The sequence below is a fragment of the Mustela nivalis genome (genome assembly GCF_964662115.1).
Source record: "Mustela nivalis genome assembly, chromosome: 7".
Lineage (NCBI taxonomy): Eukaryota > Metazoa > Chordata > Mammalia > Carnivora > Mustelidae > Mustela > Mustela nivalis.
Genome location: NC_139026.1, coordinates 46,665,614 through 46,689,863, shown reverse-complemented (window position 1 = coordinate 46,689,863; position 24,250 = coordinate 46,665,614). Strand labels below are relative to the sequence as shown.

Below are 24,250 nucleotides of genomic sequence, written 5' to 3'. Positions count from 1 at the left end.
GAGGAGATTGGTGCAGAGACTGGGTGGGGGAGGCACTCATCACCATGGTGATAAGTCTGGCGAGAAGTGAAGGAATGACAAAACACTAGAGAGAAGGAAGACGGGGGAGATGCTGGGAAGTGTAGGAAAGAAAAAAAAAAAAATGAAGCCAAAAGAGAACTGACAAGTTTCTTGAATGAAAGAGATTAGAATCCTCGAGAATAAAGGGACCTCAACAAGCAAATGGCCAAAGTGGAAAGGGGCAAGTCCTTTTTCCTGCAGAATCATGGGGTCATCAAGTTCAGCCCAACCCATCAAGACATTGCTGCCTGGGACTTCCAGCCTTTTCTCATAAGCCCCCTCAACCCCTCCCAAGGACCAGAGAGATGGTGCTGAGAAGAGCCCATTTCACAGATGAGACTGCGAGAGCCATAAGGACAGGGGCTCGTTCAAGTTCATAGAGCTACAGGGGCAGAAGTCACAGGCCGGTTTTGTACTCCTTAGTCCATTACACCACATGGCTGCCTGGGCTCAGCGGATTCCCAGAAGGTAGATGTTATAGTGAGAGGATTTTAGAAAAATGATTGAGGACTGAATCAATTTCTCTGGAGAAGAAGCTAGAGAGCGAAGGCCCTGAAAATGAGAACATGTGAGGGGATGCCTGGGTGGCTCAGTCGGTGAAGCGTCTGCCTTTGGCTCAGGTTATGATCCCAGGGTCCTGGGATCAAGTCCCGCATTTGGGCTCTCCTCTGAGCGGAGGGCCTGCCGCTTACCCTGCTTGTGCTCGCTGGTGCTCTCTCTCTGACAAACAAATAAATAAAAAATCTTAAAAAAAAAAAAAAAAGAGGATGTATGAGTCTTTAAACAAATGGACAATTTTACATTTCTCCATTCCATTTAAACTGTGTTTTCCATGGCTTAGCTGAACCCAGCTGTTCACGTGACAGTTAAAGAGGGGAGAGAACAGCCTTCTTAGTTTTGTGGGGGGCATCAGGGGTCATCCCTGAACTCTTGGATGACAGAGAAGAAGTTCCACTGGCCTTTACCTTCCCTGATTTGTGGACAGGACATGGCTAGCTCCTGTGGGCTGAGAGAGAAGGGGGTAAAGGGGTCTTGGCCTCGTGGCACTCTCTGGCTTTGAGGACTGCATCCGATGCATGGGAGAGCCTATTCTAGGGGTTGGACGAGCCAAAAAGACTAAGCCAGCAGGCCAGGTGACCATTTATGTAGGGGGTAGAAGTTTCCAGAGCTCAGGAGAAATTGGGCTACGCAGGCAATGAAATCAGGCACCAGAGAAGAAATTCTTTTTTTCTTTTTCCAGCTTTGGTCTGTGTTGGGTAAAAACCCGTTTTAGAATGAATAGAGATTTCTTCATCTGATCTGGGCTAGCTTGAATTTATTGCTGAATTCAACCACATGGGCTCATTGAATGAGTCATTATTCAGCTTTCAGTGCAAGGAGGAAACAGGAGGCCCCCTCAGAGTCTGATGAAGTACTGAGGAAATTAAATAGTTCTCTGGACAAAGGTACGTAAGTGATGGATGGAAGCAGAGATGAATGAACACTTCCCTAGTCCAGAAGAGTGGACACCTGGAGTCATACATTCTGTTCATGTGTCATTTATCACCTTGGATATATGAACAAAAATTGCTTATATTTTGAAAGCAGCTAGGTAGAAACTTGTTTGAATTTGAGCAATAGATAAAGCCAAAGAGAAGAGAATTTCAACTTAAGTTGAAATAGCCAAAAAAAAAAAAAAAAAAAAAAGCAATTAGAGGCTGGGGGAGGGTTAGGGCTGGCTCTCAGCTGCGTTTATATCGGGGCTTGATCACATAGCCCTTACAACCCTTTGGGAATATCAGTCCCTTCCCTGGTGCTAACCCTCTTGACCCACATAGAGAACCATCGATGTATAGTATTTCTCCCAATATTATTTCCTTTCAGTCTTTGGAGAAAATCCAGTTAAAGTAAATGTCACTGCTGTCATGCAGCTTGGGTGGCCCAGTTGGATGCAGTGTCTTGTAAAAATGTGCTAATTATAACATTACATGTTGGGAGTGGTTGGGGAGAAGGGTTCTGACTGCTTTCTTCTGTCAGAAAAATGAAGCGGATGATGGCTGGGCTCAAAGTGGGAGCAATGCCCTCCTGTATGCGTATATAAAAGACCGGGTAGGAGCACCCGGAAAGCTCAGTCAGTTGAGTGTCTCATGAGCCACGTGAGTGGCTCAGGGCATGGTCTCGGGGTCATGGGATCGAGCCCTGCATTAGGCTCCACGCTGAGTTTGAAGTCTGCTTGCGATTCTCTCCCTCTCCCTCTGCCCATCCCCCACTCTCATTCTCTCTCAAATAAATAAAGTCTTAAAAAAAAAAAAAAAAAGACCAGGTAGACTCAAGCAGGAAGCACCCAGACAGAGGGCCTGCCAAGGCTAGAGGAGTTCGAGCATGGCTTCCTTGGGGCATCCTCCAGAACTGTGGGCGGGCGCACGGCTGGCTGATTCAGGGCCTCACATATGGCTTGACACAGTGAGGGCGCGCCCAGGTTAAGAGGGTGGGCTCTTGAGTCAGGTAAACCTGGGTTTGAATCTGAGCTCTACCCCTTTCTGGCTGTGTGTTATAAGTCACGCTATTTTGCTTTTCCAACGACTCTGTTTTCTTCATCTTTAAAATGGAGAGACTAGTATACTGACCCATAGAATTCCTGTGGGGATTAGTGAGATTCTCTGTCAACTTTACAGGCTGCTGCCGGGACCCATGTGTACTCGATAAGTGGTAGCAATCAGGGTTATTTTATTTATTAAGTCATATGTAGTCAAGCTTTGCCATACGACAGAGACAGTGAGAGCAGCACTCCTAAGACATGGCCTTCTCCACACGAAGTCAGAGGCCCCAACGAACTGCCGCCCCCAACAACTCCTTGGAGGGAACTGGTCAATGTCCTGTCCCCATCGTGCCGTCCTGGACCCTCTTAACCTCCCAGCTCCAATATCTTACCTCATGCCAAACAACCTGGCAGACGCAGTAACTGGTCTCATGTTGTGACATGACTGGGATTTTAGCTTAAGAGTTCGTGTTAAATACACTCAAGCCTTGTTATTCTTTGGTTCCATAAGCATTTGCTTATGAGATTCCTTGTCCTCTTGGCTTCCGATTTCTCCAGTGTTCAAGACCAGGGGGTGGGTACAGAAAGAATGGCCATGGCTGCCATCAGCCCCCCTGCCCTTTCCACTGGAAGGCTCGAGTGCGTCAGGTTGGACTTGTGGACATCTTTGATTGCCCTGTGGGAGGTGCTGCCAAGGCCTCATCGTCTGCAAACCAGGGCAAAAAGTAAGGAGCAGAGTTTGCAACAGAAAATAGTACAACCTGAAAGGTGGGACAGAGTAGAAGGGAAAGACAAAAGGATGAGAGAATAAAAAGAAAACAGAGAAAAAGAAATGGAAAGGAGGTGGAGGTTGTAATGCTGTGAAGCTTAAGAATCAAGAACGGATCGTAGTTCGAGAACGTGGTAGTGAGACGGTTAGAAAGCCTCAACGAGTCCGTATTAGGAAGGAGCTTTTGCAGCATTGTGTGACCCATCTCCCTCTCTTTATGACTGAGGAGTTGAAGAAAAGAGAAAAAGTGGGGAGGAGAGCAAACTTTGTCTGTCTGGGGGCAAAACTGGGGGACTATCGGCTACAAGATCCTTTCCAAAGGTAACATCATCTCTGAATTATAAGCCATAGATATATTATTAAGATTCCTTGTTTGGTTAAGATAGGTTGCTGTGGTCTGTGTGACTTCTGTGAAAGTCACCTTGTAACAGATGATGTGAATGTATTTGATTTTCTCAGTTCTCAGAAACTAGGATCATAATGCCCTGTAGTTTTAAGTAGCTTATATAGTATGAAGGCTTTTTCAAAAGTTGACCAGTCCTTAGGTATGTTTTGGAACTAATGCTGGAAGTAAGAACCTCAGCTAGAACCCGGTCCTAGAGGTTCTGGTCTTCCTTTGGGTGGTTCCTCAGCTGGCTCGTTGTTAAAATCTATGATATCTGTTTCCTTGGTGTCCAGGTTTTCCATTAAATACAGCATATCAGGAGAGGCTCGAGAGCCAGCCACGATGTTGATTCCACTGGTCTCTGAAGATGTTTCTGTGTCAGGTAAGAGAATGGGCTCAGGGCTCATGGGATCTGGGCGGAGGTCCACTGGGGAGGTGTAGCTGGACTCCAGGAACCCCGGGAGGCTCCACCTTTTCAAGAACTTGTCATCATTAGGGTCTTCCCCAGAGACAAATGTGGGGACATTTCTTTCATCTTTGGCAGAACTAGTCTGGGGACTGGGGTCCCTCGGAGGTGTCCTTTTCTCTGAGGGGCAAGGAATCAATCCCACGGGGACTTTCTGCTGTCCAGTCCCGCTTGGCTCCACCCCAGTAAACTCTGCACTCTGGATGGAGGCCATGGAGCCATCGGACGCAGGCACTGATGCCTCGGCCACTGTGATCAGTACCTCAGGCACCTGCGGCATTTTGGTGGGGGAGACCCTCACACTGGACTGTGGACTCAGGCTTTGCAAAGTGCTCGTCCGGCTGGTCTCCCTGATGGTGGACAGCTCCCCCAGGCTGGAGTACATCTTGATGCTCCCCTCTGGGGAGCAGGTCTGGTTCGGGGTGCCTGGGACACGGTGGTAGCTTCTGGAGGGCACATCCAACAGATCCCTGGCTGGGCTGACATCACCGCTTGGGGGAAAGAACATGGAGCTGTCACTGGCCTGCCGGCTGTAGCTTCTTCTCTGGGGGCTGGAGGGGTGTTCGTGGGCGCTCAGGAATCTCTTGACTCTCCTAATCATGGAATGGCGGTGGCCGTGCTTCTCGTAATTCCACAGCCAGTCCTCGCCAGGGAAGTCGGATCCGGACAGTCTGAAACATACAACGACACAATGCAGGCAACTCGGCTTTGGGACCCCAACCCTCCGGGAGGTGTCTCAGAATTAAGGAGAGTCTGGAATGTTTGCATTCCAGATCTGGAAATGGAGAGGATTTTAACCTGAGAGAGTCTAGCAGAGATTCTCAGAACTTTTGGTCCCAGGACCTTTTTAAACTCTGAAGCACTATTGAATACCCCAAAGAGATTTGTTTATGTGGGTTATGGCTATTTTACTGCATCAGAAATAACTGAGGAATATAAAAAAATAAAACCCACACATACAAGAATGTGCAAGCACGCATTCCATTAACTGTGAAGTGATGACATCATCACGTAGCATGGAGCCTCTGGAAAATTCCACTGCACACTCAGGAAAGAATGAGAGTGAAAAAGGTAAATAACATTTTAGTGTTGTTAGAAAAATAGTTTTGACCTTAAGGACTTGGGTCTTGTGGGGAGATCCTAGTTTTTAGGGATTCCCAGCACTTCCCAGACCATACTTTTGAAAATCACTAATTTAGAGATCTGAACATTAATCAAAAAAAGGATACAATGTGCGTTCCTTCAGCCTTTTTACAGGTGAACTAAGGCCATGAACTAACGTGCATGAACCCCCCAAAACAATGGATCATAGCTAAATGCAAGATCCTGCAAAACACAGCTGACATTTACATTTATTTAATGAAAGGAGGTCCTTTCATTAATTAATTCACTTAATTACCATGTTCATTGTGTAAGCTGGTACTATTATGATTCTCACTTAACAGATGAAGAAACTGAGGTCCAGAGAGATTCCTGAGGGCTATGTAGCCTGTGGGAGCAGAACTCAAATCCAACTTCAAAGCCTTTGTTCTTAATCCCTTTATTATATAGAGTCTGCTTCAGGGGGGTCAAGTGTTAAGGTAGGCCTGGGAGTGGCCGGGGGCGATGCAGATTAATGAGTAAAACAGTCCTTGCCCACAGGTAATTTGTTACCATCCCTGGTCTGCTCACCGAGGGTTAAGAAAAAAGTAATGTGAACACTGTGGCAAGAGCACAGCCACAGAGGAGGGGTGGTGTGTGGCGTGTGGCCTGGCCATGCGGCCGGGCTCTAAGCAGCTGAAGTTTGATTGATTGGGTAATGTTGCATTTTCAACATTTGGGACGTAAAACAAATAACCCTATCCTTTTGAATCTTCTCCTTCAAGGCTGAAATAAAATGGGTAATTGGGATAGGAGTGAAAACTATGCTGTAGTTAGGCCAAGTCCGGCACAAGTACATGGTGCACATACGGTCTTACTGAGGTTCAAAGTTAATCCTCAGCCTGAAACCACACATGCTCGTACTGGCTCTGGGAGCACCCATGCTCCGATGGCACGGTCCAGGATTCGTGAGGCCATCCGTGTGACTGTCGGTGTGGACGAGATGCCTGCACAAGGCCAGGTGCACTTTCTGTGACCCAGAGGGTAAAGTTGGAGCAGCACAAAACTGGTGTAACCTGAAAGGGCACAGTGAGCAGCAGAGAGAACGTCGTCGCTCCGTGTTTATGAATAAAAGATGGCTGAGTGAGATGATTAACCAGCTGAATGTCCTGGGACGGCGTCCGGTTACAACCTCGTGCTGTTCTTCTAAAGCCCCAGCAGGGCTCTCGACTACCCGATAGCCTCTGCCCCGCCCCCGCTCCCCCCACCCCCGGCGCTGTGCCTGGCTCCGATTCTCTTACACACGGACTCCAGAAACGCAGACTCATGCCTCAGCGGCCTGGCCGCCCTCCTCTCCTTGGATTTCCTGAGGTCAGATCTGCAGTCACACTTCAGGAGGGCACTTGGTTACACAGGGCACCCAAGGAGGGACAGTGCGATCCTTCACTAAAATGACCACGCTGGGAATCTGAGGCGGAGCTGGCGAGCTCCCTCAATAGGGTGAGCCTCTGTCCTCCATTTGGGGTCTTTACTTTTTATTGGGGACTTTTCTTCATTGAGTCCTCCTGAACCACACAATCCTGTAAGAACAATAGTATCTTCCAAGAAACCCGGCTGTACCATCAGTACTTCAAAACTTTGTAAGCCCTAAAAGGACACAATTTTCTAATGATGCACTGATGTGAGGGACATGTATATTCAATGGGGGCAAGAGGATTAAGGCCCTGTGTCACCAGTTAGAGAAAAACAGAGCGGCTGCAAGGCGCAGACTGCAAAAGGGCAATGCTCTTGTTCTATTAGTACTGATTCAACTGACACCCGGCAGGGCTGCCCATGAGATCCCTCTGCACCTTCTTGCCTCAGGAGACTGGTGTGGACGCATGAGATTTATCCGCTTACCCGACTCAATCTATGTGAGCACTGGTTATGAATAAATTGGGTGCACAAGTACTGTATCACATCATTTAAAAGGCAGGAGAAGCTTGTATATAAATAGCTACATTTGAAGGTCAAGTAAGCTTTCAAGCTGGTTTTGACATCAAGTAAGAATCGAATGGGCAGAGAAGGGACTGAGCATTCCAAGTGGAAGAAATGACTTGAGCAAATGAGACAGGAGAAACTCTAGGGTGTTTATGAGGAATGGGAGATACCTGAGTTGTGTCAAGAGCAGAAGAGTGTCAGGCAGACAGCTGAGAAGATAGCCTTGGACTGTGGTATGGAGTCTCACATGCTAGGTTGAGGGATTTGGACCTGACCGCAGAGGTGGGTGGTTCTGGACTGTCTTTGTGGATGGAGGGCATGAGTAGCCATGTGCTGTTTGGTTGTAGTGTGCGAGCTGGAAAACTACATGGAAAGCAACACTGATGAGTATGGTCATCCAGAAATGCTTTGGATGAGAAACATGACACAGGAACTTTCCATGCTGTTAGTCTGGAGGACCCAATAGGGGGTCCTTGGAGGAACACTTGGCAGCCAGGATCTGGGTAACTGATGTGGTGAAGGAGGCCTTCCTGGTGTTTATGTTCAGTCCAGAACATAAACTGAGACTCCCTAGCAGGTGTACCTAACGACCTTTCCTCCAAGTGTTTCCATGTGTGAATGTCTCACCCCCATCTCCTCTCTCCCACAGTCATGGTTCCCAATATGATGGCAGAAACCACGGTCTGAGAACAAAAGGGTTTAAAGCTTTGAGTACACGGAATGGAAAACATTAAAGGTTTTTCATTTCTCAGTTGGGGAGGCTTGGATGTACCTTTTAGGTCCTTTTAGACTTTTAGACTTTCTTCTCCTCCTTATTTGGTTTTTGAAGTGTCCCTTTTGTATAAATGTTAGTACAATCCTGAGGCCCAAATATAACACCACTTAAAAATGCCTCAAAACAGTGATAGCGGAAACATTATATTGCTTTACATTAGAGAAGGTCAGCTGAAAAAAGTCTTAAGTTCTGGAATTTGCTTGGAGTTAGATAGGCAGGTAATTAGAGCTCAGAGGACATTCATGGAAAGTGCCATGCAGCCATTAGTGTCCAGAAGATGGAATTTGAGTATTGCCTCTGTGGTGAGGAAAATGATTTATTTCAGGAGCTTACAGAGCCAGGATTTCTGCCGCCTGGGCTGACTGTAACCAGCTGTGTGACCTGAGGAGAGCCACTTAACCTTTCTGTGACTCAACATCTTACTCGATAAACTAGGACAACAGTACTTTGTCTACATGCCTCACAGGCTGTTGGGAGTTCAAAAGGAGCAATAGATGTGGAAAAGCTTTGATGAGTAGACGACATGAAAAGGACTCTGTCAGTGACTGGCAGACTGTCAGAGGCAACTTCCAAGTCATCGCTGACTTCTCGCACCTGGTTGGAGGAGAGGATAGTGTCTGCCCAAAGGTTACTCCCTTTTCTCCTCCCAGAGTATATTTTACAAGTGTTACTATACCTTAGAGCTGCCAACTGACAATGAACATCTTAGAAGGGAGGACGCTGACATGGTTTAGACGAGGGCACTGAAAGAATGGAGAGGAAGCATGGGGACAGGAGAAACTAGGTTCCTCTGGAGAAGGAAGATGGGGCTGATCAGGTGGTTTTCGTGCCACTGGCAGACGTGGCCCAATCCGGCAGTAAATTCCGACTACGCAATGTAAATCATCAATACGGAAGAAATGATATTAAGGAAGGTCGTGCCAAGTACCGGGCTCTTTTCGAAGGGGTAGAGAAGAGGAAGTGGGGGACAGAGACTAGGTTCTGTTAAGCCAGTCAGGCTAGTTGGAGCTAGCGGAGCCAAGGAGGGAGAGCATGCACTATTTCTACAGGTCACACTGGCGCCAGGATTGGATGTGTTCTTATTTCAATCTCAGCTGTTAAAAAAGATCAACAATCCACATTTGCAAGATATCTGTTGAACACCGACAACACCATCAGCCCCACAGTCTCCCTTTCCAGTGACAGATATCTGAGGGTCTGAGCAGCAGTGATTTAATTAAGGGCTCTTGAGAAGCTGCTTGAGCTGGTCAGGGCGCTGAAGAACACTGGTCACCTCCTGTTGCCATAAGAGGCAGGGGACAGGACTGCTGGAGATGGCGGCGACTTTCAGAATTCTTGGGCTGTGTCTGATATGGCAAGACCAAAACAGCCCTAATGACTTGAGAGGTTTAGTGCATTTTTTTTTTTTTTTTTGGAGCAAACTTTTTTTTGGAGCAAACTTTTTACAAACCTTTCTCACGTGAATGATAGGTAAATATAGAGCTTCAAAAGATTGAAGGGTAAAAGTAGATGATGCTTGCCTTTTTTAGTCTGGGCCATGTTTTTTTTTTTTTTTTTAATCAGCCCCCAGATTTATTAATATATAACTGACATAGAATATTCTGAAGTTTAATGTGTATGATGTGATGATTTGATACACGTGTGTATTGTGGAATGTTTGCCACAAAAAGGTTAGCCAACATCATCCCCTCACATGGTCGCCATTTTTTTTCTTGTTGCACCACATTTTAAGTGGTATTTTGACAACTTAAATTCAATTAATTTAGGTCATTTTAACAGAATTTTAATAAAGAATTTAGGAAACTCATATTTAATATGATGAGTTCTACTTCTCACATCAGATTTATTGTGTTCAAATTGCTGGTGTTACTCAAAGTCAGGCAGCTGCCTTGGAGGGAGATGATAATTTGCCTGAAAATCTATCAGAGCAGCAGGAGCACATGTGGAGGAGCATTTATTCACAGCAAAGCAAAATGCACTTTTCAAACCCATTAGAGGTGAAGGTTGTTATTTATAACCTTCTGCACTGCAGAATCTTGTCAAAGCGGTAGCCCAGGATTTATGAGATGGGAAAGGTAACTCTCATTCTGTGCTGGGAGGTGTGGGGAAAATCCACTGTGAGGAAAATCCAGCAGATAGAAGGCTGCATTCACCCAGCATTCCCCCTACTCCCTTGCTGGAGGACAGTTTCTAGCAGTGGCACATCACGGGAGGTTTGCTGAGCCCAGTGAGATGCACGCGGAGCTGGCAACCTTCCCTCTACCTTTCTCTTGCCTCCTTGCTAGTTTGAACCAAAGATTATGGCAAATCTGGCAAAAGAACAGGCATATCTAGCCTTCTGTTACCACTCTGGTTATGCTCACTTGGCCTCCATGGAGTGACACAAAAATAAATTGTGGTCCAACATGGGGTTCACTTATGGTCCCCCACATTTCCACACCATTGTAGTCTACAAGAGTTTTGCTAGAAACAGAAATTAAGTCATCTATACCTCTTATATCTTTAAGAAGGTGAAAACTGAGTGCCAATGGTGAAGCCATGTTGGCATATGGAAGAATCGCTGAGAAAGTTCTAAAATTACCAATTTAATGCCATCTCCTTGGGAGGTTCCGTCTCTCCACCCTTTCTGGTACATTAAGTGAAAATCAATGTACCAAGAATACCTTTTTGTTGAAGTTAGTGATTTAGAAATTGAGATATTTTGGGTGGTTTATAACCAAGCATGCAATAGTATACATCAGCCTGTGTATTTTTTTTATAAAGCTAAAATATTTTAATATAGTTAGCTAAGAGAGGATTACTGCCCAAAACACCCATCTAGAAGTATATTTAACACAATCTAATAATTTGCTTGTTAAATACAGATTTTGGTATGATAGAGCTACTATCATTAAGAATACATCTGACTGTACTGTGCAATCCTAATGCTTTGTGCACATTAAATATATATGTATAATTGCAAAAAAGTAATTATATTATCTCTACATATTCGCAGAACCTTTGGAATAAAGATAGATAAGTAAATTAGTCAATAAATGTTCAATAAACCCCTCAGCTCCCAACGAGAAGAAACTTACAAACGTGTATATTTCTCCTCTTTTCTTAGTGCATCTCAAAATGACTTCATAGACACATTCCTTGAGATCACTCTAAAAGCGAGGAAGTGGTGACATATTTGGATCCTGGCTAGAAGCCCAATAAAGCAGTGTTCTTTAAATGGCGCTGCAGCCAGAGGTTCAAGGTTCTCAGGCTGAGAGCAGATGTCTACATCAGCAGGACACTGAGAGCGAGCACAGCCCCATGTGTACACACTTGTGTGATCCATTTCATAAGCAGCTAAAGTCCCTCTTCTCCAGGATTGGGAGTCCTTCAGCTGTTATGGATAGATGTTTCAGTTGGGTTTTTTGAAGGCCTTGAAGGGATTGCTCCTTCTTTACTCTTGGTGGTTTTGATTTTTAAGACAGGATTAAAGGGAGTTATGAGACTTCAGGTCTTTCATTTCCTCAGAGACTTATACATTTGCGCTAATGATAATTCCAATGCTTAAAAAAGAATAAGGATTTTGGAATGACTAATGGTGCTATAATATGAAAAGCCTTCTACCTCTAACTAGCTGTGGTAGGCTAGGCCTGGCTCTTACTTTTATTTTCTTTTTTAAAAGAAATTTATTTTCAGTAATGCTGGCTTAAGTTTAAGCATCCTAGGTTTTGTTTTGGTTTCTTAGACGTAAGTGTTTAGTAGCACTCAGAGAAGACCCATTTGCATTTTTGGGGTTTGGAGTGTGTTTTCTTCATGGGGGTCTTATGGACGACTCTTCTTAACGACCGTTTGCAGGTGTTCTTTTTATCTTGGTTAATAATGTCACCACGGTAAGGACAATGACAAATGCATTAATTAAAATGGCAGCCCTGCAATATATACTTTAAATATCTTATAGCTTTATATGTCAACTATACTTCAGTAAAGTTGAAATTAAAAAAAACAAAACCCTGTTACTTCAAATATACTAAGATTCCTTGCTATTTTTTACTCATCTTGGCTTGGAATTTACCCTTTGCTGGATCCCCGTATTCCTATCCTCTGTGCGAGCTCCTAATTTGTTCCTAAAGTGCACCTTACACTCCTCAGCACCAAGGAGCTTTGTCTGACTCACCGGGCTTGGTGAGCATTTCTTGATTGCCGTGTTTACCACATTGTATTATAACCAGTCTCCTCCTCGTTGTGTCTGTGAGCTTCAGAGGTATTTGTTTTGCTTTGGTTTTCGTTTTTTGCCTCTGCCAGGCATTTGGCATAAAACCTACCATATACCAGACCGTGAAAGTGTATTTTGCCTGGAATAAATGGACGCCTTTGTTGTGTATGTGAAGATACAAGGAAAAACACCATATTTTAAGTTTGTACTTGAGATAAAAAACGGGGGACAACTTGTTTTATTTCACTAATGTACATTTGGTAAATGTGTAGAAAATAGGGCAAAATTTTGAACATGTTCCTGAATATAGAGGAGAGAGGAATGGTCTCTAAGGAATTTCCTTTTTATGTGGAAATGAACAACGTGCCAAATATGAAGGACAACATGACGCAGAGTAATTTCTCAGGTTGCCCCTGGATAGCACTTTTGCTCAGTTATGGAAGGGCATTGCCTTGTTTTTTAGAATTTCTGGGTCATGGGAATTGTGCTCATAAGCGTGAAATATTGATATGAAAAGATAAGAGGACTTTTATTTCTGAGTTAAATCTGCTGGGAACATATATCCTCAATAGAATAAGAAAATAAAAAACTTACTCATCCAGGGAAGGATTTTATATGCACATTAAGCTGCAAACACTTGTCTGAAATGTTTGCAACTATACTATTTTGTCCCCTGGTCTTGATTCTCATGCAAAAGGCTCACTGGGTCATCATCATCAATAAAATCACCCTGGGCTACAATAATCCTTACTTTTACCTTTGCTTTTCCCTGAGCTTCAGTCAGATGGCTCTATTGGTATTGGCATTGTATTCGGTGAGTGAACAATGCAATGCTTAGGGAATCATCTTTTGTAATTTTAGAGGACATCTATTGCTTTTCTTAGCCTAGCAAACCATTCACCCTTTCCTGGTAATACCACCCTAATTTTCGTAAGACATCCACTCCATATGGTTGGGTACGGCTGACCACATCCCTTGGTCCAAAGATGGACATGTGAACCAGCCTCGTCTAATCAAAACATCATGTCTCCCCATTGATAGTGATTGGTTCAAGAATGGGCGTGTTAGCCAAGTCCAGCCAACGAATTCGGTACTTTAGTTTGAAGCGTTGGAGAACAGGTGTACTCTCTCTATAGGGTTTGCTGAGAAGTTAGGTCATAGGCCTAAAGCTTCTGGCTGCCATCTTGCCATTTTGCATCAGGAAGGGTGAGCCTGCCTGAAACCTGAGTCAGTGGAGAGAAAAGTGGGAACAGAGAGACAGGGCAATAGTGAGTGCTGGTGACATTCTCTAAGTCTCTGGATCCAGCCATGCTCAAAGTGAGGCTAGTCTCTAGATGTGACTCAAGAAAACCCTTTTTTGCTTATAGTTAGCTGGACTTGGTTTCCCATCACAGGCAACCAGAAACAACTTAGACAAGTTGCACGGTCCTTAGACAAGAGCACAGTCCTGGAAGGAATCAACAGTGATGGATCAAAGAGGACATTTCTGTGAATTCTCCAAAAGCCTGCATTCTTGTAGTTACGTTCCTGGGTTGTGAGGATCCCCTGGAATGGTCCCCATTCATGCAGAGAATCAAGACCAATTGAGCTTTTACCTAATTGTTTCTTTGACTAATTGGTGCTAGAGGAGCCCGGTTAAATGCCTCCCTTAATAGACTCTGGCCTTTGCCTGAGCCTGTTCCCATCATGCTAGCAAACAGCCTGTCTTAATTGCAGGAATGCTCTCTGACAGCTAAAAACTTAGCTGCATTCTTAAATATCATATCTCCTAGTTTTCTCTGAAGCATTTTATTTTCTGTTCTACATTTCCCAGAACTAGTTTAATACAAATAATAGCTTAGACTTGTTTAATCTTTCTGTGCCTCACTTTGACATCCACAAATAAGAGATTCACACAGGTCGATACTGACAATGTTCCGTGGTCATATCTAGAGTGTTTTTATGTTTACAATCTCATTTAATCTTCTCAATAACTGTTTGGGGTATTTTCTTTGAGGTCTTGTAAATCCTTAATTCTGAGTTTCTATATTTAGAAATAGGGGAAATATATATTTTAATGCTTTCTAAGGAACATGGACATTCACATGAGAATGTAAAATTATGACCATTGGGATGAATGTGCAGATCAAGATAAAAATCTTGAGACCAAAAAAAAAATCATTTTAACCATCCTGCACAAACAACTTATTGGACCACAGCAATGGAGCCCAAGGGCCAAAAACCATCACTGCGACTGATTCTCTGACCCTATCAAATGTGCTGGTTTCTTTTCTTTATAAGTTAGATCTTTGAACACTTTGTATTCATCAGTGATGGGAATGGAGGGAAATGTTAAAACCTACTGAGTTGTCCAAAAACAAACTCACAGGAAAACAACTATTATTTTTCCAAAACTGAGAAGGATTTCAAAGTCCATGAAACTGTCCCTGCAGAATGAGTGACAAAATGCTGAGAAGTGAAAACCACAGGGAATGACTCTTCATGGAGCCAGAGAAGCCTGCTGGGGGAGGATTGAACACCCAGGCTGGAGGAAGCCCTCGGCAGGAGAGTCTGGGCCTTAGCAGGCCTTCTAGAAGCAGAGGAAAGTCTAGCCTGGAACCTTCTCTAAGGTGTGCTTTGAGGACAACAAGGCAATTCTCCTGGCTCCTAAATCATCTCATTATTTGCCACAATTCCTAAAATTCTCCTTTTTCATCTTTCCCTTTGGATCTTAGAAGGCTTTCAGCCTCAGTGGCTCCTTTAGGGGAGGGGTGCCACAAACTATCATTTGTTAGGATTAAGAGACATTTGGCCCAGGGTAAAGCCTTGTAGGAATAGGGCTGTAGGAATAGGGTGGAAACTAGATATCCTGATGGTAGGGAAAGAGGAGGACTGAACATGGTGGGGGAGAAGACAGAAGGTCCCAGGTGGCAACGACAGGACACGAACTCGCCTCACAAATCTGAGAGCTGGCCTTAAAGAAAGGCAAACACAGTTTTGCCCAAAGTTATAAGAAAAAGCCTACAAAAGTTTTTGTCTTCTCTACAATTTTTTAGAGGGGTTCTTCTTATTTTTCTAAATTTGTCCATAGTCTTCTCTTTAAGTTACTTGGAAACTGTGGCATCTGCTTTCAGCAAATATACTTAAACTTCCCCCACATTCACACATTTCTCCAAAATCATATACATTATCAGATTTAATAAAATTATTCAAGAACTGTGCATGATTTAGTTCAGGTCTCAGCCCATTTATTTAAAGCTAAGTACAGAGGGACAGATTGTTAAGTTAAAACTGTAGAACAGAGACTGACTTGTCAACATAGTTGAATTAAAATCCTAGAGAAAACTTTTGATAAAACTTATCACATTCCTTAAGATTTGCTTGCTCCATGTAGTCTAATGCAGTGCCTGCACATGGTATATGCTTAGTTAATACTTGTTACAAACAAACACATTTAATTATGATAGTCATAATTAAATGACTATATAATTGAATGATTAAACTACTTTTCAAATTGGAAGGGGGAAAAAAAGAAGATGGTTTCATAACTATTGGAAATTTTTCTGTGGTATAAAAACAAGGTGAAGTGCAAATTACCCCCAATTACACACACATCACATTTAAACCAGAAACTAGAGTCTCTTTACTCTCAGACTTCCTTGGGCATGTTAATTATATCTGAAAATTTGAAAAGGCTACTTTTCTAAGATATTAATAGTTGAGAATTGTCATGAAAGTAAATTCAAGATTAGGACATAAAAAATCAGAATAGTGCCATATTGTATTTTGCAAATATTGATGATTTTAAAAAGTACACTTACCCCATTTCGACAGTTGACCCCAGAAATGAGGGTATGCAGTAGTCTGCAGCTGCCAGTGTATAGGGCGGTCGAGCAGCAGAATCGTCCCAGTAAATGTCCTTCTTCATCTTAGGTAAGCTCATGTGCATCTCATCCACAGCTAAAAGAGAGACCTAAAATCATTGTTTTATTGTTAGAGTAATTCGGATATGAGTTGTATAATCAAAGAGAGTAAGTTCTAGTGGGTGGATGGGATTTGCAGGAGGATAGAACAGTCTGAAAGAGTAAATATACAAATGTCTGTCATTTATATTTGCTGTAACCAAGGCTGCTTCACAGTTGTGCATGTTGTTCACTGCACAAGAGCACTTGACCTTGGCAATGGGGGTTAAGTGGGGCTATAAAACTGCCCAGACTTGGTTTATCAAGCCATAAGCCCAGAATGGAGCCAGCAGCGTTTTACCTGGAGGCAGGAGAGACACCTTTTTCTTCTTTGTTCAGAGTTACCATGTTGTCTAATGGCTATCCTGACAGCAAACTCATAGTTCCAGACATTACAGGAAGTTGAAGATTCTCAATATCCCATTCTGTTGATTCCATAAACATAGTTACACTTGATATCATTTCTTATGCATCCTGATTTTTTTGTTTGTTTGTTTGGAAAAGTATATCAGCAAATCTCCACAGCCTGGGGCCATATAGTGCTTTCTCTTCTTGACTTTGACACACTGAGGCATGAATAAATTATTAATCTTCCGCAAATCCAATTCTTCCAAAGAGCGAGTGGCCTAACTGTTATGCTTCCTCCCTGACAGACTGACAGTGTGATTGTTGGAGGAGGTCACAGAGAAGATTTAATCTCTGTTGACCTGAAAGCTGAACCCAGGCAATCACCCCCACCCCTTCCCTGTTCACTGGAATGTACATTCTGCCTACTGTTCTCACAGTGGAGCCATGTCAAGGACATAGCCTTGAGAGAGCACCCTGTTGTTGAGACCATCTTGACTGAAAGTAGGGCTGAACACAGTTAAGGGCTCTGTATAAACTTGGAAGATTTTGGCAGGTGGACATGGAAATCTACCTATCTTGTGGCTACCCAAGCCAAGCCTGGTCTGTCAGTCCCCTTGTTTAGTCAGCCTGCCACCTACCAATCTGGAGTGGCCTGGCTTCCCTTCCTCTGTGCTGGGCCTCCACGTTCAGGCCAGTTTGTGAACTAACAGAGATCTACGATGAAACATTTGAACTGTTTAAGAGCTGAGTAAAAGCCTGAAGCAAGCAGACAAATTGAAATTCTTTTCTCAGCCTGTGAGGGAGACAGACAATGGTCTGACGACAGTCCTATTGGAAAGGAAAATTCTCTCATACTGGTGCTTCCTGAAAAACCTCTCTGGAATATGCTGTGGGGTCAGGGTCCTGGGGCCCATTTGGTTTTGTTCAGTTAAATTTGAGACACAGGTTGTTGTGGCCCACATGCCCAGTGCCCTGCTGGGTGGTCATCTGACCACAGGCTCCTACATCACATGAATTCGGGAACTCACCTCCCACCAGATCATTTCTGGCTGTCATTTTATGTCCCTGCTCCCCCCACTTGGATGGCAACACAGAACAGATGAAAGAATGGATGAAAATATTGCTCTGCAGAAAGATGGAAGAGGCTATGTAAAGCTAATAAAGAAACTTACAAAGAAAATTGGCTTGAACTTCTACTTAAAAGGGACTAATCTTTACTGCAACAGAGACCCAGGACCTGTGAGGTTCCAGAAGGACGTGAGACAACATACTGAAAAGCCAAACCTCTTTCATCTGTGGCTAAAGCTCTGAAGCTCAGGGGCCCGAATTCCGAGTCTGTTCAGATTTGAAACACCACAAGGGATTCATTATTAATGTTTGTACAGGAAAGAGAAGCTCCTCTAACCTGCAAGTTTCTGTCAATGCACCAGTTGGTTTCAAAATCATCATCGTCTTCTCCAAATGGGTTGATAAGCTGCTCAGCTACCTGCAGTGGAGAACACAGAGCAAGGCCATCATGATGCCTGTGAAGACTAAGAAGGCAGGCTGAAGGTGATGGAGATGACGCCCTTTGCCACTTCCATGATATGAAGCCCAGAGGGGAGTGGGTCATTCCACCGACACTGATATTTATCTACAAGTGAGACTTGACACTCAGACCACTAATGAGGCACCTGGATGGGCTTGCTCTCTAGTGGATCTGTCTGTCTATTCAGCTGGGGACAGTGCAGACCCTCCCCAAGAGAAGCTGTGTACTGTCTAGAAGCCCAGTGATTGATGCTCAGGGACAGATCTAGGCAGTGAATGTCGAAGGAGCACTGACAGGGTGCAAGGCCCTCTGCCGGGCACCTGTGGGGCTATGTAGCCTGTGAGCTAAAGAAATTTACAAGGGCCCAGGTGATGAGACCAAAATTTAACCATGGGGAAGTAAAACAGCAAAGATTTAAAACACTATTAAAGAAAATAATACAAGGAGTTTCTACAATTATTGGACATAACAGCTAAATGAATGAGTCAGAGAGCTAGCGAGTCATAAAGTTGGAGTTTGACTCCCTTTGTTTTATTCTAAAGGGTTTTCTGGTACCTGGTCAGTTTCCCACTGGGAAAAGTATAGGTAGCTCCTTATCGCATTTTTTCCCACATATTTTCTAATAGTTGATGGATATGAAATGATCTTACTGTGTTCCAGAATTGGAGAGCCTTGATGAGAGATTTATATGCCAAATATGTCTCGCCTCCTTTTTAAATAATCCCTTTGAGGAGTGACTGGGCGGCTCAATTGGTTAAGCATCGACTCTTGGTTTCATCTCAGGTCATGATCTTGGGGTTGTGAGATCGAGTCCCATAGGGGGCTCTGCGTTCAGCAAAGTCTGCCTAGGATTCTCTCTCCCTGTCTTTCTGCTCCTAGCCCTGCTTGTATTCTCCCTGTCTCCCTCAAATAAATAAATTTAAAAAATAATATCTTTGATTTTTATTATCAAGATTGTGTGTGTGTAGGTATGTGCGAGAGAGAGACAGAGACAGGTTGGGGGGTAGAGAGATTTTACATTGGGCTTAGATGGGAAAAAACAAGGGTAAAAAATAAAGGCACCATTGATTAGTTGAGTTTCTATATTCTCAGACTATTTGGTAGAAAATTTACCTACTTAATTTTTAGGATGTAAGTCTAACCATTAACCACTTAGAACAGCTGTTTTCAGCCTTGGGTGAAGATCGAAATAACCTGAGGAGCTTTAAAGGCACTTGATGCCTGGGTGCCTCCCTCGATTCTGATTTAACGGGTGCGAGGTTGTGCTGAGTTCTCTGTACTGGGTGAAGCTCCAGGAGGTTTAAGTGTGTGGCTGAAGTCGAGAACCACTGACTTGGAGATGCATCTCCCTTGCTGTAAGTGACGAAACTGGGCAGGGCCTGTGCCCCGAATCAGTCAGCCTCACAGCAATATTCCTGTCAAAGTCCCTCACTGCACCTTCCAGGGGCAATCCACTCTTTCTGGCCCGAGGTTGTACCAGGTCACTGGATGGGCCTTAAAAATATTTTCGTTACATCCAGAATTTCACTTTTATGGGATCATTCCTGTATATAATATTAGAGTTTACATTTACCTACCCAAATGATATTATGTTTCTGGATTGACTATCTCAAGAAATAGCTTTTAGTTTCCTTAGAAGCTCTCTTTCCAGCAAATAACTGAGTAATATACTATTTATAAGGTTAAGATGAGGTGGGTTTTTTTTTTTTTTTTTACATTTTGAAAAGATTTATAAAGATTAGGATGGGCAAAATAAAACAGCTGCTTAGAAAGTGAGATCTTTCCATCTAATCCATTGGGTGGGAAAGCAGTTCTCTCCTTTTAGGGCTGTCTATGTTCTAAAGGAGCTAAGATTGTATTTTCATATTTTGCCTTTAAAAGTATTTTATAAAGGAGCAGAATGCTAATATTTTAGAGAGCATTTCATGGGTGCCTGGGTGGCTCAGTGGGTTAAAGCCTCTGCCTTTGGCTCAGGTCATGGTCTCAGGGTCCCGGGATTAAGCCCCGCATCAGGCTCTCTGCTCAGCAGGGAGCCTGCTTCCTCCTCTCTCCCTGCCTGCCTCTCTGACTACTTGTAATCTCTGTCTATCAAATAAATAAAATCTTTAAAAAAATATTTTAGAGAGCATTTCAGAAGGCAGGAACTGTTAACAGTTGCGTGCAGGCTGGGCAAACACCACACGGACACAAAGCAAGGAACTCAGGGGACAGGACAATAAAAGATCAGAACAATCCAGTATTTGGGCCAGCCTGGTGATTTTCTCTCTATAAAACCAGAGTCTTCTTTTTTCTCTAATGGGAGATGAGAGCTGTTAGTTTCTCTTGCTCTTTCTCTGTCTTAAATGGGTAAAAATAATTAAGGATCAGTGTCACTTAGCTGAAAATGTTTTGCCAATTATTAAGGACATGCCTTTACTTCTTGAAATGCCAATATATTTATTTTTCCTGATTAACGATTCAAGCCAATCAAAGCAAAGGCACTGGAGGGGAAAATTTTGCCACAGCCTGGAAGGCTGCTTTAGTGCACCCAAGGTGTGGCTGGCTGCAAGGTCAGCATTGGACATTTCATTTTATTCAAGTTATCTTCAAACTGTCATTAGATTTCAATTACCTTAATGGAGCCACTGTCTTTGTGTGTATGTATACTACCTCTCTTGCCTCAGGCTGTGGTGTTTTTGCAGGCATCCAGGACAGGCTGAGGGGCAGATGTGGGGTGGAGGGTGCTGAGGGAGGGGGTTGAGGGCACTGAGGGGTGAGGACAAACTCAATTCTGCACTGATGGTGGGACAAGTCCTTCTCAGGACTCTGGCCTGTTTTTAATTTCCTGGCAAACCAAATGTCATCATAAATCCTGCTATTTCTGGTTTTGATTCTGATGAATCCTTTTCTGAGGCTCAGTTCTAGTTGTGGAAATGGGATGCCTTTAATGTGGGACAGCTAGTAGGATTTCAGGGAGTCACAGTTAACTGCAGAGTTGAGCTGAACCAAAATAATAATACAATGCTAATGCTGAAGCCTGATATATAAGTCTTCTTATTTACCCCTTTCACTCTGCCTAGTTGCCAATTGTGGCATAAAAAATCAAGGCAGTTACGGTTATTACTTTAATTACATTACTAGAATCCTAATGGGAGCACACAAAGACTAAAAAATCAGTAGCCATAAAAGACTGTTCTTGTAATCTCTTTGCTTTAGATGGCTGTAATATGGTACTCCTCACATCTCTCGAATCCCTACTTTAAAAGTAATGACATCTCTGGGCGATTCAGTATTAAATCTACCGTTGAAGGGCTCATTAATGAGTGACTCAGTACAGACCCAGGGTGCAGAGGGTAAAACGTGACAGGGATTACAGAGTAGGTCTCAGGCGCGGAGACCGTGGGCTACCTTGAGCCATCCTGCGTAGAAGAAGAATTGCAGGAGCGTGAAGATCGGAATGTAAAGGTCTAGGTCATGCCCCGCGTAGCCTTTGGTGGGATCCAAAAACTGGCGTCCAATCAGGCAGGCGAAGAAGAAGGTGTAGACTGCCAGGGTGACAACCTGCGTCGGAGAGAAGCCTGAGTGAGAGCCCGGCGCCAGGTGCCTACGGCAAGCAGCAAGGAAAAACCGAGTGCCAAGGGCTTGATACCTGGGTGTAGACCAGCGGAATCCCAACCCAGTCGTAGCCAAATAAGAGGCTGCACCAAGAGCGGTATTTGTTCATTTCCTAAGGCAGAAACAGATAAAACATAGTTTACTAAGATGATGGGTGGGGCAGTAAAGATTTCCTGGGATGTGTAGTGTGGCTGTGGCTTTTAGGAATATGTCCATAGACGGGTGCCTGCGTGGTTCAGTGGGTTAAAGCTGCTGCCTTCAGCTCGGGTCATGATCCCAGAGTCCTGGGATAGAGCCCCACATTGGGCTCTCTGCTCAGCAGGGAGCCTGCTTCCTCCTCTCTCTCTCTGCCTGCCTCTCTGCCTACTTGTGATCTTTGTCTGCCAAATAAATAAATTTAAAAAATATATTAAAAAAAAAAAAGGAATATGTTCGTAAAAGGATGAGGCTGCGAAAGGAAACATTCTGGAAATGGCCATCAACATCATTCCACAATGCAAAATGGATGACTGTAGTTGGACGTTTTAAAAAATATTAAAAGAAATCAGGACTTTATAGAACTATCCCCTACTCTATTGAATCCATCATTTCTAACATGTATGTTTGTCCAAAGTGGTGATGGGAAGGCAGGCATTAATATTTTAAATAAGTCATTTCTATCTATTTTGGTACATTTCTGTGAGAGCAGATTTTTTTTTCCCTGTTTCTCTACCTCTTTTGAAAACATGTTTGCTATAGATTTTAGAAAAAAAGAAGCACATCCTCTGCCCCCTGCCCCCACGAGGACTTTACAACAACACTTACATTGATAGAGAATAATCTCTGTTTGGAGCAGGAAGAACTCTAATCCATTGATTCCTCACCCCCCCTTTATCAAGCATAAGTTATTACATAAGACTGGGAAGAGGAGTTTATGTTAATTTGGGAGTTATTTTTATATCATTCATTCTTTTTGCCTGATTCAGGCAGGAGATGGTCATGGCACATGTCTATCTAGCCCTTCTGTAAATTTGCTTTTCAGATGACCTCGGGGTTATTTATTTAATGAAAACATCATTTCATTTCCTGGAGTATCTGAAAAGTTGGCTTAACCTCAGGAAATTCCAGCTGGGGGGATCTGACTGGACGGGTTTATTTTTACTCCAGATCTTATTCTAGGATCGTGGAGCCAGGGATGGTAAACACACCATGTGGACACAAGATCATTTAGAACTCTTGGCAGCTATTGGTAATCAATTAAGGGACACTTTCTTACAGAGCCTGTTACAAAGCCTAATTCTGTTTAGACTGAGTTTCTCAGCAACCACCAGCAATCAACATGACTTATTCCTGTCCTGCATGTTGAGGGTTCTGATACTGGTTCCAAAGGAACCGGAACAAAGCAGACTTGTCCTGGTCTGACCTGTTCCATCCAGATCCTTGCTGGTCTCTGATTAGCCTCTTAGACTGATGATTTGTGAGGTACTTACAGTCATCAATGATTGTAGATCAACACTGTCTCTGATTCTACCTTCCTTTCGGGCTTTCGCTGCAAGATTTCCAAACCAGATGAATGGAACCCAGTATTTCAGATGAGGAGATTTGAGATGGTCAAATAATTTTCTTTCATCTGCTGTCATAAAACCTTTAGCACAAAATAAAAATAGCACAATTATGCAGAATTAGTCTAGCACTAATATATTACCATAAATATTTTCATGGTTACTATGGGAGCATACAATTTGGGGATATTAAAGATGCATAAAAGATGCCTCAAGTAGTTTATACTTGTATTAGAAATAAGGAATGTGTGTGCGTGTGAATGCAAACACATTTTTTAATCTAACAATAATATATATCTAACTACATATATATTGTTACCTAACAATAATATATAAGTTATCTAAAATAATATATAAGTCAAGGCATGTTGGTAATCCCTCATAGAGATGGCTATTAGGAAGTAAAGTGACATTAAATGGGGACTAGAGCATCTGGGGAAGGTTTCCTCTTTAGGTTTTGGTTTATTCATCTAAAATTGGAAGCAAGAATACTTAGAAATGTTAGGATTAATGGGTGACCTGGGTGGCTCAGTCGGTTAAGCATCTGCCTTTGGCTCAGGTCATGATCTCCGGGTCCCAGGACTGAGTCCCACATCAGAGAAGACCTCTTCTCCCTCTGCCTGCCTCTCCCCTTGCTTGTGCTCACTCTTTCTCTGATAAATAAATAATAAAATCTTAAAAAAAAAAAAGAAATGTTACAATTGAAAGAATTAAAGGTGTTAATATATACAAAACACTTAGTATAGTGTGGAAACCATGAATCACATACTTTCCTCCTGCTTGCTTGCTCCCTCCACAGTCCTGATCAACCAAGTCCCCTTCTGTGAAGCCTTCCATGATGTGGGTCTTCTCCTTCCCTTGAGATTCCCCCCTTCAAATTTCCCCAGACAGTGCTCGCTGTTGCCTTGTATTAGGGATTGTCATACTTTGGAAGGGCAGTGAATGTACGATGTAAGGACCTATTTAGAAACTGTCCTTGCTCCCCTTCCCCAGGGGATTTACTTGAAGACAAGTCCCAGAAACCAGCTTCAGGTAACAAAGCCCAGATACAAAGGTGGATCAGTGGGGGGATG

The 24,250-nt window shown here is 43.4% G+C and overlaps 1 protein-coding gene across 2 annotated transcripts in view; it reads right to left on the bottom strand.

The window, feature by feature from the left end:
• Positions 1-2,775: 2,775 nt before the first annotated feature.
• Positions 2,776-24,250, bottom strand: part of BEST3 (bestrophin 3) — a 68,995-nt gene continuing 47,520 nt past the window's right edge. For both annotated transcript variants that reach the window (XM_082742878.1, XM_082742879.1), the window contains 6 exons: positions 23,106-23,260; positions 21,671-21,748; positions 21,430-21,582; positions 17,920-18,000; positions 16,026-16,177; positions 2,776-4,869 (listed from right to left, as the gene is read on the bottom strand). In XM_082742878.1, the coding sequence (XP_082599004.1) occupies positions 3,927-4,869; positions 16,026-16,177; positions 17,920-18,000; positions 21,430-21,582; positions 21,671-21,748; positions 23,106-23,260 (1,562 nt within the window). In that variant the 3' untranslated portion in view covers positions 2,776-3,926. The remainder of the gene's footprint in view (positions 4,870-16,025; positions 16,178-17,919; positions 18,001-21,429; positions 21,583-21,670; positions 21,749-23,105; positions 23,261-24,250) is intronic.